We start from the raw sequence: 16,713 nt of genomic DNA on the forward strand, positions 1-16,713 counted from the left end.
ACTTGCATAAATAGTCATTGCTTTATGACTGATCTGCTATATTTTCAAATTTCAAAAAAGTAACCATAATAACCATCATTAAAAAAAATAACAGCACTGGGAAATGCTTAAACACTGTGCACAGTTTCTGAGGGGCATAAGAGGGTCCTTATCCTTTGGAACTTCACAGTCCTGTGGGAAGGAGGTGGTGCCGGTACGACCTTTGGGTAGCCCTAGGTGGCACTTGGATTCCCAAAGCAAAATCCAACGCCTCTCTCTCACTTAAAGAGCAAGGGAGGAAGCTCACCACAGTTCAGCAAGATGGTTCCTCTTTGGCCTTATCCACTGAAGCATCTACCTGCAAATCCCTCACCTCTCAGCCCCTTCCAGGCCAGTGGTTCTCAAATTTGGGGACATCAAAATCATCTGGAAGTATGTAAAAAATGCAAATTCCAGGGTTCTTCTGGAAAAGATTCCCATTCTGTAAGTCTGGGGTGGGATCCCAGAATTTTCATTTTAACAAGAACCAGATGATTCTTGCACAGATGGGCCCCATACCACAACTGGAAGAGCACTGTAACCTCGGGCCTTCCCTAGAAGCGTGGGATGGAGATGGGGAGAGTCCTCTCTAGGCCAAACCTCCAAGGACCTGGATGCAGGGAAGTAGGTCAAGATGGGATCTGTGGATTCCAAGCCAGGAAGGATCCAACAAACCTATCTGGAGCAAATGGTTTTCACACTGTTTCTTAGAGTCCTAGGAGTTCCTCAGAGGTACTATCACCTCCACCCCAACGGTTTCTCTTTTATCTGTTATCTTATAGTAAGGTTCAGAGAAAGATTTCATTATAAGAAGCAGTTTTATTGGGACACCTGGGTGGCTCAGTCGGTTACGCGTCTGCCTTCGGCTCAGGTCATGATCCCAGGGTCCTGGGGTCGAGCCCCGCATCGGGCTCCCTGCTCATCGGGGAGCCTGCTTCTCCCTCTGCCCCTCCCCATGCTTTTGCATTCTCACTCTCTCTGACAAACAAATAAATAAAATCTTTAAAAAAAAGCAGTTTTATTACTAAATGCCCTTCCTGCTTAAAAGAGTCCCCATGTTGGTAAGGTTGGGGAGAAAACAGAACTTTCAAACATTGATGGCGGGAATGGAAAATGGTTCAGCCACTGTGGAAAAGAGTTTGGGATTCCTCAATAACTTAAACATACAATACCATAGGGGTGCCTGGGTGGCTCAGTCGGTTAAGCATCCAACTCTTGGTTTCAGCTCAGGTCATGGTCTCAGGATCATGGGAACGAGCCCCATGTTGGGCTCCATGGTCAGCAGGAAGTCTGCTTGAGATTCTCTCCCTCTCCCTCTGCCCCTCTCCGGGCTTATGTGATTGCTCTCTCTCTCTAAAATAAAATAAATAAATAAAATCTTTAAACACACACACACACACACACACACACACGCACACACACACACAATACCATATGTCTTAGTCTGCTGCTTGGGCTTCTACAACAAAATACCATAGACTGGGTGGCTTAAAGAACAGACATTTATTTTTCACTGTTCTGGAGGATGGGAGTCTGAGATCAGGGTTAGGTTCTTGGTAAGGACCCTCTTTCTGGCTCACAGATGGCTGCCTCTCACAGTATCCTCACATGGGGGTCGGGAAGGAGTTCAGTGACTCAGTGAGGTTTTCCCCGGCTGGGCAAGGACAACTGTTATGTACAGACCCAATCTAGTGCAATGAACTCATCACTGATTTCTTCCTCTTTTTATGTTACTAATCCCATCAGGGGGGCCCCACTCTCATGACCCCAACTAAACCCAATTACCTCCCACAGGCCTCACCTCCAAATACCATCACTGTGGGGCTCAGGACTTCTTTTGTGAAGGCACAAACATTTGGTCCATAACACCATGTGACCCAGCAATTCTACTCCTGGGTACATACCCCAAAGATTTCAAAACAGATATACTCAGATTCCTGTACACAAATATTGGAATGTTTGACTATTCACAGTAGCCAAGAGGTGGAAACCATACAAATGTTCATCAACTGATGGGTAGATAAAAGTAGTATAGCTCTACAATGGAATATTATTTAGCCATAAAAAGAAACGAAGTGCTGCTAAATGCTCAAACATGGACGAAACTTGCAAACATTGTGCTAAGCGACAGAAGTCAGTCACAAAAGGCCATAGAATTGTATGATTCCGTTTATATGAAATATCCAGAACAGGCAAGTCCACAGGGGCGGAAAGAAGATTCATGGTTGCCAGGGCCCACAGAGAGGGGGTACTGGGGAGTGACTGCTTCATGGGTACAGGCTTTTTGGGGGTGATGAAGATGCCCTGCAACTAGAGAGTGATGATGGTTGCACAACACTGGGAATGTACCAAATGTCAGTAACAACACATTTTATGTTACATGAATTTTATTACAAGAAAAAAAAAAATCCCAACCCACAGATTCGGAACAACCATCTCATTTCTTGCTGACAAGGAAGCTGAGGTCAGAAAAGGGGAATGAGCTGGTCAGATCACCCAGCCTGTTGGGGTCCAGCCACGCTGCTGACCTTTTACCCCGCCACGGCAGGCTCTTCTCTTCCTCAACACACTTGCCGCTGCCCCAAACTGCGGATTCAGGGGCATGCAAGGGCCTGAGATGCGTGCCACCCCACAGTTTCTGCAGCCCGGCCCCCTGCCTCCCACGCAGAGGTCCACCTTGCCCCACCCGCAGAGTTCAGCTAGCATTTCTTCTTGGTCCTTCCAGTGCCTCCTCCCCTCAAGTGTATTGGTGCAAGACCCACGTCTAGCTTCGTACTTGAGCAAATCTCCCCAAAGGTTTCACTGGCAACTGCTGCCTTCTGACTGGCTTGATAAGGGTTGGATGGATTGGATTCCTTACATAGCAGACATTGCTCAGTTTCCCAAACTCCCGCTGAGCAGACAGTCTGGAGGAGCTGGTGGTGGTGGTCCTGGGGCCGGCTAGGATTAATCCCAGCCGTATGCATTTGCGTGCTGTTGGCTCTCCTCTCTGGCTGTTGGACCACATGCATCTGTCACATGGTACGTGCTTAATGAAGACTCACTGGTGCCATTGTTCCTGTCTTGGGGTCATCCTGGGACCGTCTTTTTCATTTCAGTTAAAAGAGTTCAGGAAAAAGGCCTCAGTTTCCTCAGTGCCCCTGAGAATAGAAGACTCAAGGTAAGCTTATATGTGAAGTGAGAGTCATTTTATCTGGTCACCATCTGAGATGGAATTATCCACCATTCCGGAAGGTGCAACAGAAGGGGGTAATTTATTTGCATTTGCATTACATGTGAATGTTGGAGGGCAGGTCTTCTGGAACCCTGTCTCCAACCCCTTGCCTCGTGTCTCAGGAAATTACCAAGTCTTTTGGTTTCTCCCAGATCCTGACCATTCCTTAGATCTCTTAGTTATGGCCCCCAAACTTATTATGGATTTTTTAAAAAGTGCATCAACATACAAAGGGGCAATTGCAGAACCCTAGAACGCGAGTGCTCTGGACATTTACTGAACTCAGCGGTTGAAAAACCTGGCTGAGAAGGGAAACCTAGCTCTGCCCACTTTTGTCCAGGACCTGCTACAGGATGGGGAAGGGGAGGGTGGACTTCCTCAGTCTTGACAAGGTGACCCTCATCTCTCAGCCTTGGAAGATTATCTAACACCCCGAATTTGCACTTGGAGATTGGCGTCCTGCAGCAGGGATGATTGGGGACACTAAGGAGGATTGCAGAGCCGCAGTGGCTGCAGTTTCTAAATTGCCATTTGGGATAAAGTGGCAAAGGAGAACATTTTGCAATGCTGTGGTTGGGGTGAGTATTTAGAATTCAAGGCTGCGGTTCACTTTGTACACAGTTCCTGCACTGTGTAGACAGAGGCCTCATTTCCCGATGCAGCCTTTGCCCAGCCGGGAAAGGTCTCCCGGGACAGGGAAGCTGAGCTAACGTTGCCATCTCCGTTCCTCATTAACGATTTCAAAGTGCACTATCTTGCTCAATGCTCTGAGAAGTCCTGCAGGAGAGAAACCTGCTTTGGTGTTTTTGACTCTGTGTTTCCTAAAGTTATCGAACTTCAGAATTCTTTTTCCCTCTTCATAATCCTCATTTATACCCTGTGAAAGCCAACTTTCCAAGAACACACTTGGGAAATGCTATCCGATGTCCAGCGGGTGCTTCTGGCCCATTGTGCCCCACAGTGAGCGGTGGTGAGGACCTTCCGGCAGGACGCATGATATAGAATCCTGCTGTGATAATCCATGAAGTAAAATCATTTATTGTGCCTATCAGGCCCCTTCCCACACTGAGATTTCATGATTCTCTCGGCAACAACCATGAAGCCACTGACATGTACAGAGTAGTGGGTGCTAGGAGCTTTTCCTATGTCATCCATGCAATCCTCATCAACTTGATCACCCCCATTTTACCAGTAGGGACATTGAAAGCCAGAGAGGTTATGTGAGAGGAGGTGACTGGGTCACGTCGGTGGCAGAGCTAAGTCTGAGGCTGAGGCTGGTGGGACTCCACACTGGCATTCGCTCCTCAAACACTGAGGGCGGGGATGGAAAATTGTGCAGCCTCTGTGAGCTCGGGCTGCTCTAACAGACACCTAGCCTGGGGGGCTTAAACAGCAGACATTTATTTCCTACAGTTCTGGAGGCTGGGGAGCCCAAGATCAGGGTTAGTATTGGGGTGAGGGCCCTCTTCCTGGCTCGCAGAGGACTGCCTCTCACCGAGTCCCTCCTCTGTCCCCTGCCACAAGTTGCATTTTGGACGCACTGTTTCTGGAGTGTCTGATTCCCACCAGGAACTGTTTTGGACGTTGGAAAATTCAATCATCTTAGGGATTTTTTTTTCCTCCTTCAGGGATTGTATTTCCCTTGGATTTGAAATGCAGCTCTGATATTTCCTGGTTATGTGAGCTTGGGCCTCAGCTTTCTCATCTGTAAAACAGGATAATATCTCATGTTCCTCCTTCTGACCTTTTCTTCTTTTACTTCTTCCTTCCCTCCTTTCCTCTTTCCTTCTCCCTTAATTTTTTTCTCCCTTATTTTATTTTTCCATTTTTCCCTAAACCCTAACCTCCGGCATTAATTTCCCCCCGGGAAGAGCTTTGAAACCCCACCATGGACCCTCCTCAAAGTGGTTTGACAGGTACTGATGGTTTTTCAGTAATGGACCAGAAGAGAAGCGGCTGCTGATTAATTCCATGCCAGCCCGCGCGTTCTGTGCTCTGCATCTAGAATAGGGCAGTTTCCAAGGTGACCGAGACTAGTGTGTGAGGACAAGGTGAGGGCCTGGAGTGATGAGCTGCCAAACCCGGAGAGCACGCAGGCTTCCTCTGAGCCATTCGTGGCCCGCGGCTTGCCAACCAATTTAGCAACCGACTTGCGGCAAAGTATTCCCACAATATCCAGTGATCAGAGCATCTATAAATAGGATCGTAAGAACAATTTGGATAGATGTTAATATAGGGGTTCAGTCTCCGAGTGACTAAACCTTGAGTTGTTTTGACCTCAGAGAGCCATCAAAAATCTGCTGCAAGGAACAATTCTGTAGTTGTCTGTGGCAGATGTTTTGTTCCTGTTCAACACGTCCTTGTGTGTTTAATTTACTAACATGATAATAACGTGCTGCTTGGCACTTTGCAATTTACCAAGTGCTGTCACACACTTTTCATTTGATCCTTGCAAGACGGGCATTATTACTGAGGTTCAGGGAAGACAAGTAACTTGCCCCAGGACATACCGATTGCGGGGTGAATGGGGCTGGGGGGGGCGGGGGATGGTGATGCCCGTAGTGGTGGTAGAGTCCAAATTTCAGAGAAGGACTGTGTGGCTTCCAAACCGTTCTCTTCTTATTCTGCTAAATCCTATTTCCTGGCTTGAAGGACTTGGAGCAATCATTTCCTCTCCTGTCCTCAAAGGGGTCAGCACATCAGGGTCAAGCACCCCAATCTCTCCTTTGATTACTTAAAAAAAAAAAAAAAGTCTTATTTATTTATTTATTTTTAAGTAATCTCTACACCCAACACAGGGCTCAAATTCACAACCCCAAGATCAAGAGTCACATGCTCTACTGACTGAGCCAGTCGGGCACCCCTTTTCCTTTGATTACTTTGCATGAAAAGTAGGCTTGCGAGATTTAGCAAATAAAAATACAGGATGCCTCCTTAAATTTAAATTTCAGACAAAAAATGATTTTTTAGTATTAAGTATGTCCCATGGTGTATTTTATTTGGCAACCCTAATTAAAAGTACTTGTTATTAAAGCTTTTTCCTTTAAAATAATGTGAATTACTTATAGAAAATTTTGAAAAATCATATAAGCAAAAGGAAGAAAATAGAAATTACTCCTAATTTTACCATCAGGTAATATTAGTAATTCACTATTAATATTTTGGTACATCTACCGTGACCTTTTTTCCCATGCATATATTTATATGAGTAAATTCCTTTCTTAAAAATAGGGATTGAGATTTACTGAAATAATACTTCAGGCTTGTTTTTTTTCCACTCAATATGTCATGAACATCATTCCATACCCTTACGAATTCTGTAATATTGGAATGACTGCAAGGTCATGGATTGGATAGCATTCTGCCTTTAGCTAACCCCCTCTAGGCAAACCCTTACATTGTTTCCAATGTTTCCTATTACAGGCTTGCCCTGAACAATCTTTGCTAAGTCTCCCTGCACATCCCTTGGATAAATTTCTGGTGGTAGAATTTCTAGGTCAAAGGATATGCAAACTTTTTTTTTTTTTTTTAAGATTTTACTTATTTATTTGACAGAGAGAGACACAGCGAGAGAGGGAACACAAGCAGGGGGAGTGGGAGAGGGAGAAGCAGGCTTCCGGTGGAGCAGGGAGCCTGACGCAGGACCCTGGGATCATGACCTGAGCCGAAGGGAGACACCTAACGACTGAGCCACCCAGGCGCCCCAAGCACTTTGATTCTGAGCCCACCCTGACTCCATAATCACATTCAACACATTCTAAGCCATTCTTTTTTTAATTTTTTTTTAAGATTTAATTTATTTGACAGAAAGAGAGAGAGCATAAGCAGGGGGAGTGGCAGGCAGAGGGAGAGGGAGAAGCAGACCCCGCCGAGCAGGGAGCCCAATGCGGGGCTCAATCCCAGTACCCTGGGATCATGACCCAAGCCGAAGGCAGATGCCCAACCAACTGAGTCACCCAGGTGCCCCCATTCTATGCCACTCTTAATGGTCTTATTTCTTTCTACTGAGTCTTCAGTTCTAAAAGAGGGGAGTAAATTAGCTAGGGGGTAGGAATTAACTACCACTGTTCGGTCACATGTTCATGTCAGGCATCAGTCATCAATGCTCGCCTTTCTTTCTACCGAGTTTGGATGAGGCTTCAGAGTCTTGATCATCCTAGTTTTGCAGGTGCAGGTGGCCCGTACGAATCTAAAACAATTGCTTCTCAGGGAAAATTTCCCTTTACAGAAGAATTTAGTTAATACACAGAAAAAGAATGATAGAATTAGAATGACATTGATCATCAGTGGCTGTTTACATCAGGTGCCCCATGGAAGAACACAACGTCATATTGAAGTAGTCTTGGAACCTGAATTTGATCAAGCTTTTACATCCTACTACCGATTTACAGGAAGTAAGGAGCACAGAGAAAATGTTAAAGTGCACTATGAATGTGTATGCAGTGAAATCCAGACTGTGGGAAACTCTGTAGGTCAAATGACCTCTTTTCTTTAGGGAAAAAAAAAAATAAATGAATAAATAAAATAATGGAGGGGAAACCTACAGATTAAAAGCTATCTAAAAGATATATCAATCAATCCCAGTGTATGGACCTTATTTGGATTCTTATTAAAAAAAACTATTGGTGGGGCGCCTGGGTGGCTCCGTTGTTAAGCATCTGCCTTCGGCTCAGGTCATGATCCCAGGGTCCTGGGATGGAGCCCTGCATCCCGGGCTCCCTGCTCCGCGGGGAGCCTGCTTCTCCCTCTCCCACTCCCCCTGCTTGTGTTCCCTCTCTTGTTGTGTCTCTCTCTGTCAAATAAATAAATAAAATCTTAAAAAAAAAAAACTATTGGAAAGAATCCACTTGTAATATTTATGAGACAATTAGAAATTTGAACACTGGATGTTTAATTACATTAAGAAATAATTAATAATTTATATGTGATAGTATCATAGCTATGTATTTTTTAAAGATTTTATTTATTTGTCAGAGAGAGAGAGCACAGGCAGGGGGAGGTGCAGAGGCAGAGGGAGAAGCAGACTCTCTGCTGAGCAGGGAGCCTGATGTGGGACTCGATCCCAGGACTCCAGGATCATGACCTGAGCCTAAGGCAGACGCTCAACCAACTGAGCCACCCAGGCACCCCCATAGCTATATTTTTAAACAGAGTCCTCATCTTCTAGAGTAGTGGTCCTCAGTTTTGAGATTTTTGCCCTCTAGGACATTTGGCAATATCTGGAGACATTTTTGGTTGTCAAAACCAAGGGGAAAGAGTATTACCAGCCTCCAGTGGGTACAGACCACAGATGCCACTAAACATCCTACAATGCACAGGACAGCTCCTCACAACAAAGAATTATTTGGCATTCAATGTTAACAGTGCTGAGGTTGAGAAGTCCTATTTTAGAGATACATACTGAAATATTTATGGGCAAAGTGATACTAGGGGTGGGATTTGCTTCAAAATAATGTGTGATAGAGGAAATGGATGAAGGTCTGGATGCATAGACTGATTGAAGGTTGATGGTTGGGATTGGGTATGGGTATGGGGCTTCATTATATTCTATCTCCTTTAGATAAGTTTGAAATTCTCTGTCATAAAAAGTTAAAAAAAAACCTTCCCATGAGGTGTGAATTGCCATCTCTGAAGTCCATCTCTAAGGACCCTCTTTAACATTCTCTGGTGACTTTGAACATTTTAACGTCATTCACACAGAAATTGTGAAACAGTTTTTGGTGTCCTCCTATCTTTGCCTTCCTTAACACCAGAGGAAAGGTGTGTAGGTTGAGCTTTTTCCAACTATTTCTTTATCTGCAAAAGGGACACAAATGAACCTTGCTTACTTCCTGGGGCTGCTAGGAGCTCAGGATTCCATGTTGGCTAGCATTACCAAAGTCGTGATATTTTTCTTCCCTTAATATTAAGTGCAATTTTTAATTTTGATCTAAAGTCTTTGTATTTCAGTGTAATTTTAGCCTCATAGAATTAGTTGCTAAGTAATCCCTCCTCTTCAATTTTCCAAAAGAATTTGTATAAAATTGATATTTTTTCTTCCTTTCATGTTTGGTAGAATTCACCTGTAAAGCCATCTGGACCTGGAGCTTTCTTCATGGAAAGGTTTTAGACTATAAATTAATTTCTTTAATAGATACACAGGTTATCTGTTTGTTCTTCAGTGAGCTTTGGTAGTTTGTGTCTTTCAAGAAATGCATCCATTTCATCAAATTATCAAGTTTATTGACATAAAGTTGCTCACAAATGTACCTTATCATCCTTTTAATCTTTGTAGAATCTATAGTGATATCTCCTCTCTCACTTCTTAAATTGGTAATTTGTGTCTGAATTAAAGACTTAGAAGACAAAAATTCAACAGGAAGATAGAATTGCTTTGTTCGCATGAGAAAATCTACTTAAGTTTGAAGTCTTTGCTTTTATACATTTTTATAGAAATTTTCTTATGCTGAATAAATGCAGCAGGGGGCTTATGGGAAGCAGAAGGGAGATAGATGAAAATCTGATCTGTAACCAGGCTCTGTCTTTATGAAAGGAGGAAACAGAGGGGATAGGTTGCCTTGAAGTATTTTTGCATTCTGAGTTAGCTTCAAAGAATCAGGTAGTTTTGGTCAGGTTCATTGACTCTTACATTCTGGATCCCTTCCAAGCCATTCACTTAACCACCTTATTACTTTAGTAGCATGTGATCCTAAATGATGTCCCCATGCCTGTTTACTCCCAAACCCTGGAGGTTCAGACAACATTGACTAGCTCAGATAATATTCTAGGTCTACTTTTCCAGGAAGCTTTTGGGGGAAGTTTGAAATAGTGAGTAAACCATGGGTTTTGGAGTGAGATAGACCAAAATTCAAAGTTTGGCTTTGCCATTCACTAGCTGCAGGGCAAGTTCTGAAAATTGTCTGAACTCTTACTTTCTTCATGTACAAAATGGGAATAATGAGACCTAATTCATAGTGCTCTTGGGATGTTTAAATGAGATAATACATATGTCTAGCACATATTAGCAACTCTGAGTGGATATCAAAGTGTAGTCCCTACAGCCACATGCAGAAGAATGAAACTCAACCATTCTCCAACACCATTCACAAAGATAAACTCAAAGTGGATGAAAGACCTCAATGTGAGACAGGAATCCATCCAAATCCTAGAGAACATAGGCAGTAACCTCTTTGACATCGCCCACAGCAACTTCTTTCAAGATACATCTCCAAATGCTAGTGAAACAAAAGCAAAAATGAACTTTTGGGACTTCATCAAGATAAAAAGCTTCTGCACAGCAAAGGAAACAGTCAACAAAACAAAGAGGCAACCCACAGAATGGGAGAAGATATTTGCAAATGACACTACAGATAAAGGGCTGGTATCCAAGATCTATAAAGAACTTCTCAAACTCAACACCCAAAAAACAAATAATCAAGTCAAAAAGTGGGCAGAAGATATGAAAAGTCACTTCTCTGAAGAAGACATACAAATGGCTAACAGACACATGAAAAAATGTTCATCATCATTAGCCATCAGGGAAATCCAAATCAAAACCACACTGAGATACCACCTTACACCAGTTAGAATGGCAAAAATGGACAGGGAGAGAAACCACAAATGTCGGAGAGGTTGTAGAGAAAGGGGAACCTTCTTACACTGTTGGTGGGAATGCAAGTTGGTACAGCCACTTTGGAAAACAGTGTGGAGGTGCCTCAAAAATTTAAAAATAGAGCTACCCTATGACCCAGCAATTGCACTACTGGTATTTACCCCAAAGACACAGATGTAGTGAAAAGAAGGGCCATATGCACCCCAATGTTCATAGCAGCAATGTCCGCAATAGCCAAACTGTGGAAAGAGGCGAGATGCCCTTCAACAGATGAATGGATAAAGAAGATGTGGTCCATATATGCAATGGAATATTACTCAGCCATCAGAAAGGATGAATACCCAACTTTTACATCAACATGGATGGAACTGGAGGAGATTATGCTAAGTGAAATAAGTCAAGCAGAGAAAGTCAATTATCATATGGTTTCACTTATTTGTGGAACATAAAGAATAGCATGGAGGACATTAGGAGAAGGAAGGGAAAAATGAGGGGGGTGGAACTGGAGGGAGAGATGAACCATGAGAGACTACGGACTCTGAGAAACAAACAGGGTTTTAGAGGGAAGGGGGGGAGGGGAGATGGGTTAGCCCAGTGATGGGTATTAAGGAGGGCACGTACGGCATGGAGCACTGGGTGTTATACGAAAACAATGGATCGTGGATCACCACATCAAAAACCAATGATGTATTGTATGGTGACTAACATAACATAATAAAATTAAAAACAAAAACAAAAACAAAGTGTAGTCCCTAGACTGATAGGATCAACATCATCTGGAAACTTGTCAGAAGTGTAAATTCTTGAACTCTGCTCCAGATCTACTGAATCAGAAACTGTAGGGGGCAGGGCAGCAATTTCTTTCTTTCTTTCTTTTCTTTTCTTTCTTTCTTTCTTTCTTTCTTTCTTTCTTTCTTTCTTTCTTTCTTTCTTCTTTCTTCTTTCTTTCTTCTTCCTTCCTTCCTTCCTTCCTTCCTTCCTTCCTTCCTTTCTTTCTTTCTTTCTTTTTCTTAACAGTCTATGTTTTAACAAGCCTTCCAGGGGCTTCTGATAACTGGCCAACTTTGAGAACCACTGGACTAGCACATTCTAGCAGATGGTAGAATCTCAAGAAATGCTAGTTTTCTCCCCCTTTTTTTTTTTTTTAAGATTTATTTATTTATTGTAGAGGGAGAAAGAGTGTGTGAGTGTGGAGGGGAGGGACAGAGGGAGAGGGAGAGAGAGAATCTCAAGCAGACTCTCCACTGAGCACAGAGCCCAGTGTGGGGCTCCATCTCACCACTCTGAGATCATGACCTGAGCCAAAATCAAGAGTTGGTCGCTTACTCTTGAGTCACCCAGGCGCCCCTCTCCCCTTCTTTATGCTTTCTTGATAACTATTTTTCCAGCTTATTCTTGGCTTTCATACTAATTAAACTCTTCAAGAGTCAAGACAGTTTTTCTCTATCTGTCTCATCGTTGTTTTTTTTTTTTTTTTCTTTCTCTTTCCAAAGTTCCTGGTGAGTGTTAGCATTCAGTAGGAACCCAGAGAAAGTTAACTATATTTCCATGTGCCAAATAAGGACAGAAGTGCCCTTGGCTTTACTTATTTATTTGACTTATATAGCACCTTGGCTCAATTGTGGGTCTGGAAGGTGAAGTGTTCAGTGTGTGCTGGGAGTGAATACCAATCTAGCTCGGATAGCAGGGATGTTGGGAATGTAATGTCTTCCTCTCAGTGCCAGCCAGACATCACTTCAACCCCAAAAAACATAAAAGCCAGAGCAGTGTCATAGACCATTTGGTCTTGATTAAAGAAGAGATGTCATAAAGCCTCATCAGTTCACAGAAAGTGGAATAAAAGAGAGGAGGGAAGGCCAATAAGTAAATCAAAAACCTCAGTTGTATAGAAAATGCTTTTGTTTTAAAAAATGCAATTTTATTTGCCTAGCACTTTAGGTTGAAGAAAGTACCTAAAGCTGAGACCAGTTAATAGCATGACTGCTGTGAGAAACGAACAATATAATCCCAGGTACATTCTAAGCACATTGACCTTAACATTCACGGAGCACTCACTAAATAATATTATTAAATTATTACTGGTAGTAATAGTAGGTGGTGAGTGAATATTTATTGGGTAAGTGGCTAATTGAATGAGTGGTTAAATGAATGAATAAACTGTCAACTTGTTTGATCATCAACTTTTTCCTTAGTTTTCAGGGAAAATTATTCAGTCAGTAGCTAGTGAGTCCCATAATAGCCATCAAATAAGTACAGTTGAAACTCAAAGGAAAAAAATGCCTTTTAATTATAGCCCTAAACTAGAAACTACCCAAATGTCCATCAAAAAGTGAATGAATAGGGGTGTCTGCCTGGCTCAGTTGGAGCAAGCAACTCTTGATCTTGGGGTTGTGAGTTCAAGCCCCAAGTTGGGGGTAAAGCTTACATTAAAAAAAAGAAAAAAAGGTGAATGAACACAGAAATTGTGGTTCATCCATATGATGGAATACTATTAAGCAATAAAAAGGAACAAATTATTGATACACACAACCACTTGGATGAACCTCAAAAACATTATAAGCAAAAGAAGCCAGACACAGAAGGGTACATACCATATGATTTCATTTATATCACATTCTAGATAAGGCAAATCTAATATTTTGTCAGAAAGCACATCAGTGGTTGCCTGAGGCTGGGAATGAGGGTTGGGACTGATTGCAAGGGGACCTGCAGGAACCTTTCAGGGTGATGGAAAATGTCTCTATCTTGATGGTGGTGGTGGTTACGAGTGTGTACACATTTGCCAAAACTAATTGAACTGTACATTTAAAATGGATGGGTTTATTGTCTCTAAATTATAACTGGACAAAGTTGATGAAAAAAAAGAAAGCAAATGGCAACAGTGTCTCCTACCCAGGCCTGGGAGCCCCTTGTGATGCCAGTGTAGATTCTGACTCCAGAGCAAGATGGGGCAAAGGCTGTGGGACCTGCCCGTTTTATTCTGCTCTGGCTGGAGAGGCCATGCCCCATCCGCTCAAGTTCCATCTACCAGAGCTGGTCACCTGGGGAGGCCAATGCAATGGTGTGGGACAATGTGGCCTAAAGCGAAGTAATTGTTGCATGCAAATCAGATATTTCAAGCTTGTTCCTCAGGCCCTCCTCTTGTTTTGCTCTTAAACTAAATGTTAACCTCCAATTTCAGCACTGACCTGGCATGTGTCCAAAATGCATTAAACACAATGTTCCAAGCCCTGCGGGAACCATTCAGAGAGCCCCAGAGAATCTTAACAAGCTGTCTCACCTTGAAAGGCTATCTTACAAATCATTTTCCAAACTCCTACAATCACAGACATTCTGTGTGGCCTCCAACCCCACAGTAGTGTGCGTTTGGTCACCACAAAAGAATCTGCACTGAAATCTGGGATGAGAAAATAGGCACCATGGAGGGATTGCTTGTCTACCCAGCTACCGGTAATTCATCTTTTTATTCATCTATATATCTTCTCAAATAACATTTCACAATCCAAGCGCAATTATTTGAAGCATAGAGAGAAACACATACAAAATAAAAATCACCACCAATCAGTGATTACCATGGATTAACATTTTGGTCTATTTTTTTAGGAATACACACACACTCTCACACAAACACATGCACGTATTTATTTAAAATAGAATTAGGATCTTACGGTACACATTGTTTTCTTATCTGCCTTTGCCACCACTTAATTGAGTGGGAACATTTCCTCATGCCATTAAATAGTCTCAGTCAACTTTCTGTTCGTCAGCTCTTGCTGTATAACAAGCAACCTCAAAGTCTTAGTACACACGTGTGGTAAATTAGTTCTCACTCAGGGGTTTGTGGGTCAGTGGACTCTGGTCCATATGCCTCCATCTTGCCCCTAGGATCAGCAGGCGAGTTCCAGCATGTTCTCATGATGATAAGAGAAACACAAGGGGACACACCCAACAGGCACACTTCAAATCTCTACTGATTTCACATTGGACAGAGCAACTCACGTGGGCAAGCCCGAAGTAAAGGGACAAAGAAATCAACTCCACTGTTTGTGGAGGAATTGCAGTTACATGGCAAAGGGCACGGATACAAGGAGGGAGGTAAAATTGGGGCCCGTATTGCAATCTCCCACACACTTCATTTTAAATGACTCACATGGATGCTCACAAATTCATTTATTTACCACTCATCTAGTGTTATGTGCCAGCAACTATTCTAAGTGTCTTATAAATATTTAATTCTCAAAACAGACCTATGAGGTAAGTGCTGTTATTAACCTCATTACACCGATGAGGAAACTGAGGTACAGAGAGGTTAAACAGTTTGCCCACAGTCCTCCAGCTAGTAAGCGGGGGTGGGGCGGGGTGAGGTCCGGGGGCGGGGGGCAGAGCAAGGAAGTCTGCATTCCGAATCTGTGTGGGTAAGCGCCATGCTAGGTGGCCTCCCTCATGATTTGTCCATTAGCCCCCTGCCCCCACGAGACTGTGGACAGGAACTGAGCACCCAGCGTAGTACCCAGCCCTGGGGGCATTCAGGATATATTTCTTGAATGAGTTTAATCATTATCTTATCATTAGATATTTCAGTGGGTTCTAGTATGTTTGGCTAATATATACTGTATGGGCTGAGCTATGTTCTCTCAAAATTCAGATGTAGAAGCTCTAGCTGCCAGCACCTCAGAATGTGACTGTATTTGGAGAGGGCCTTTAGAGAGGTGATTAAGTTCAATGGAGGCTGTTAGGGTGGGTCCCTATGCAATCCGACTGGTGTCCTTATAAGAAGGGGACACTGGCACCCACGGAGAGACAGCAGGGATGTGTGTGCACAGAGGGAAGACCACGTGAGGACACAGTGGGAAGGCAGCCACCTGTGGGCCAAGGAGAGAGGCCTCAGAAGAAACCAAATCTGCTGATGATTTGATCTCTTGACATCTAGCTTCCAGACCTGTGAGAACATGCATTTGTGTTGTTTAAGCCTCCCGGTGTGTGGAATTTCGTTACGGCAGCCCTTGCAAACTAATACATATGCCATGTTGCTACAAGCATCAGAGCAGTGAAGTCTTTCCTGAGCTGACAGAAGAAGGGCAGCCAGCAGAACTTTGGGGGCCCATCTGCCCTGCTCAGGAATGCAGCAATGCGGGTGGGGGTGAGGCTAACCAGGGCTCTATAATTCCTTCTGAATGAGCACTTCATTTCCTTCTGTAGGTTTTCTTTAAAAAAGGAATGCAAATAATAGGGTAAGAATTATGGATAGAATTTAGAAACTTGCGATCCATGGGCGAGGACTTACAGTAGAAAGTTAAGACTGAGATTTTTTGCGGCTCAAACACACCCCCTAATTTTCCTTCCTCACATACATCCTAACAGATTCATTCCATCAACAAACATTGGGTGGCTGGGTCCTGTGCCTCGTGCTGGGGCCACACTGGTCACAGGACAAGACGTACCTGCTCCCATGGTGTTCGCCTTCTAATTCTCACAAGCAGCTAAAATATTTCAACTTGAAATGTTGAAGGAGGGTCATTGAATAATAGATTTCCACACTCATGAATTCACTTTCTCACTGACTTATTCATTCAAAAATCTATTTAGTGCTTACTAGGTACCAGGTGCTGTTGCATAAGAGAAGGGGCTTAAATAGGTTATTGTCACTGTTATCTAAGGGCTCAAGTCTAATAGATGAGTGAGGGATAAGCTCACGGGCCAATGGCAGTAATGGGAATGGAGTAGGGGAGTAGTACTGTTGTAGTGCAGGGGACTGTGGTCATGCAGGGGACTGTGGTCATGCAGGGGACTGTGGTCATGCAGGGGCCTGTGGAAGCACAGGGGACTGTGGTCGTGCAGGGGACTGTGGTCATGCAGGGGCCTGTGGAAGCACAGGGGACTGTGGTCGTGC

General features: G+C 43.4%; 1 protein-coding gene across 7 annotated transcripts in view; it reads left to right on the top strand.

The window, feature by feature from the left end:
• Positions 1–2,765: 2,765 nt before the first annotated feature.
• Positions 2,766–16,713, top strand: part of LOC118519394 (uncharacterized) — a 78,477-nt gene continuing 64,529 nt past the window's right edge. For 4 of the 7 annotated variants that reach the window (XR_013447570.1, XR_013447567.1, XR_013447571.1 and 1 more), the window contains exon 1: positions 2,766–3,039. Coding sequence is in view for 1 of the 7 variants with exons in the window: in XM_078071727.1 (XP_077927853.1) it covers positions 2,979–3,039; positions 3,117–3,178 (123 nt within the window). In the remaining 6 variants the exon portion in view is untranslated. Of the gene's footprint in view, positions 3,040–3,116; positions 3,179–16,713 lie in introns of all 7 variants that reach the window. The other 3 variants (XR_013447563.1, XM_078071727.1, XR_013447566.1) reach the window with 2 other exon arrangements.

Source organism: Halichoerus grypus, chromosome 1, assembly GCF_964656455.1.
Source record: "Halichoerus grypus chromosome 1, mHalGry1.hap1.1, whole genome shotgun sequence".
Classification (NCBI taxonomy): Eukaryota; Metazoa; Chordata; class Mammalia; order Carnivora; family Phocidae; genus Halichoerus; species Halichoerus grypus.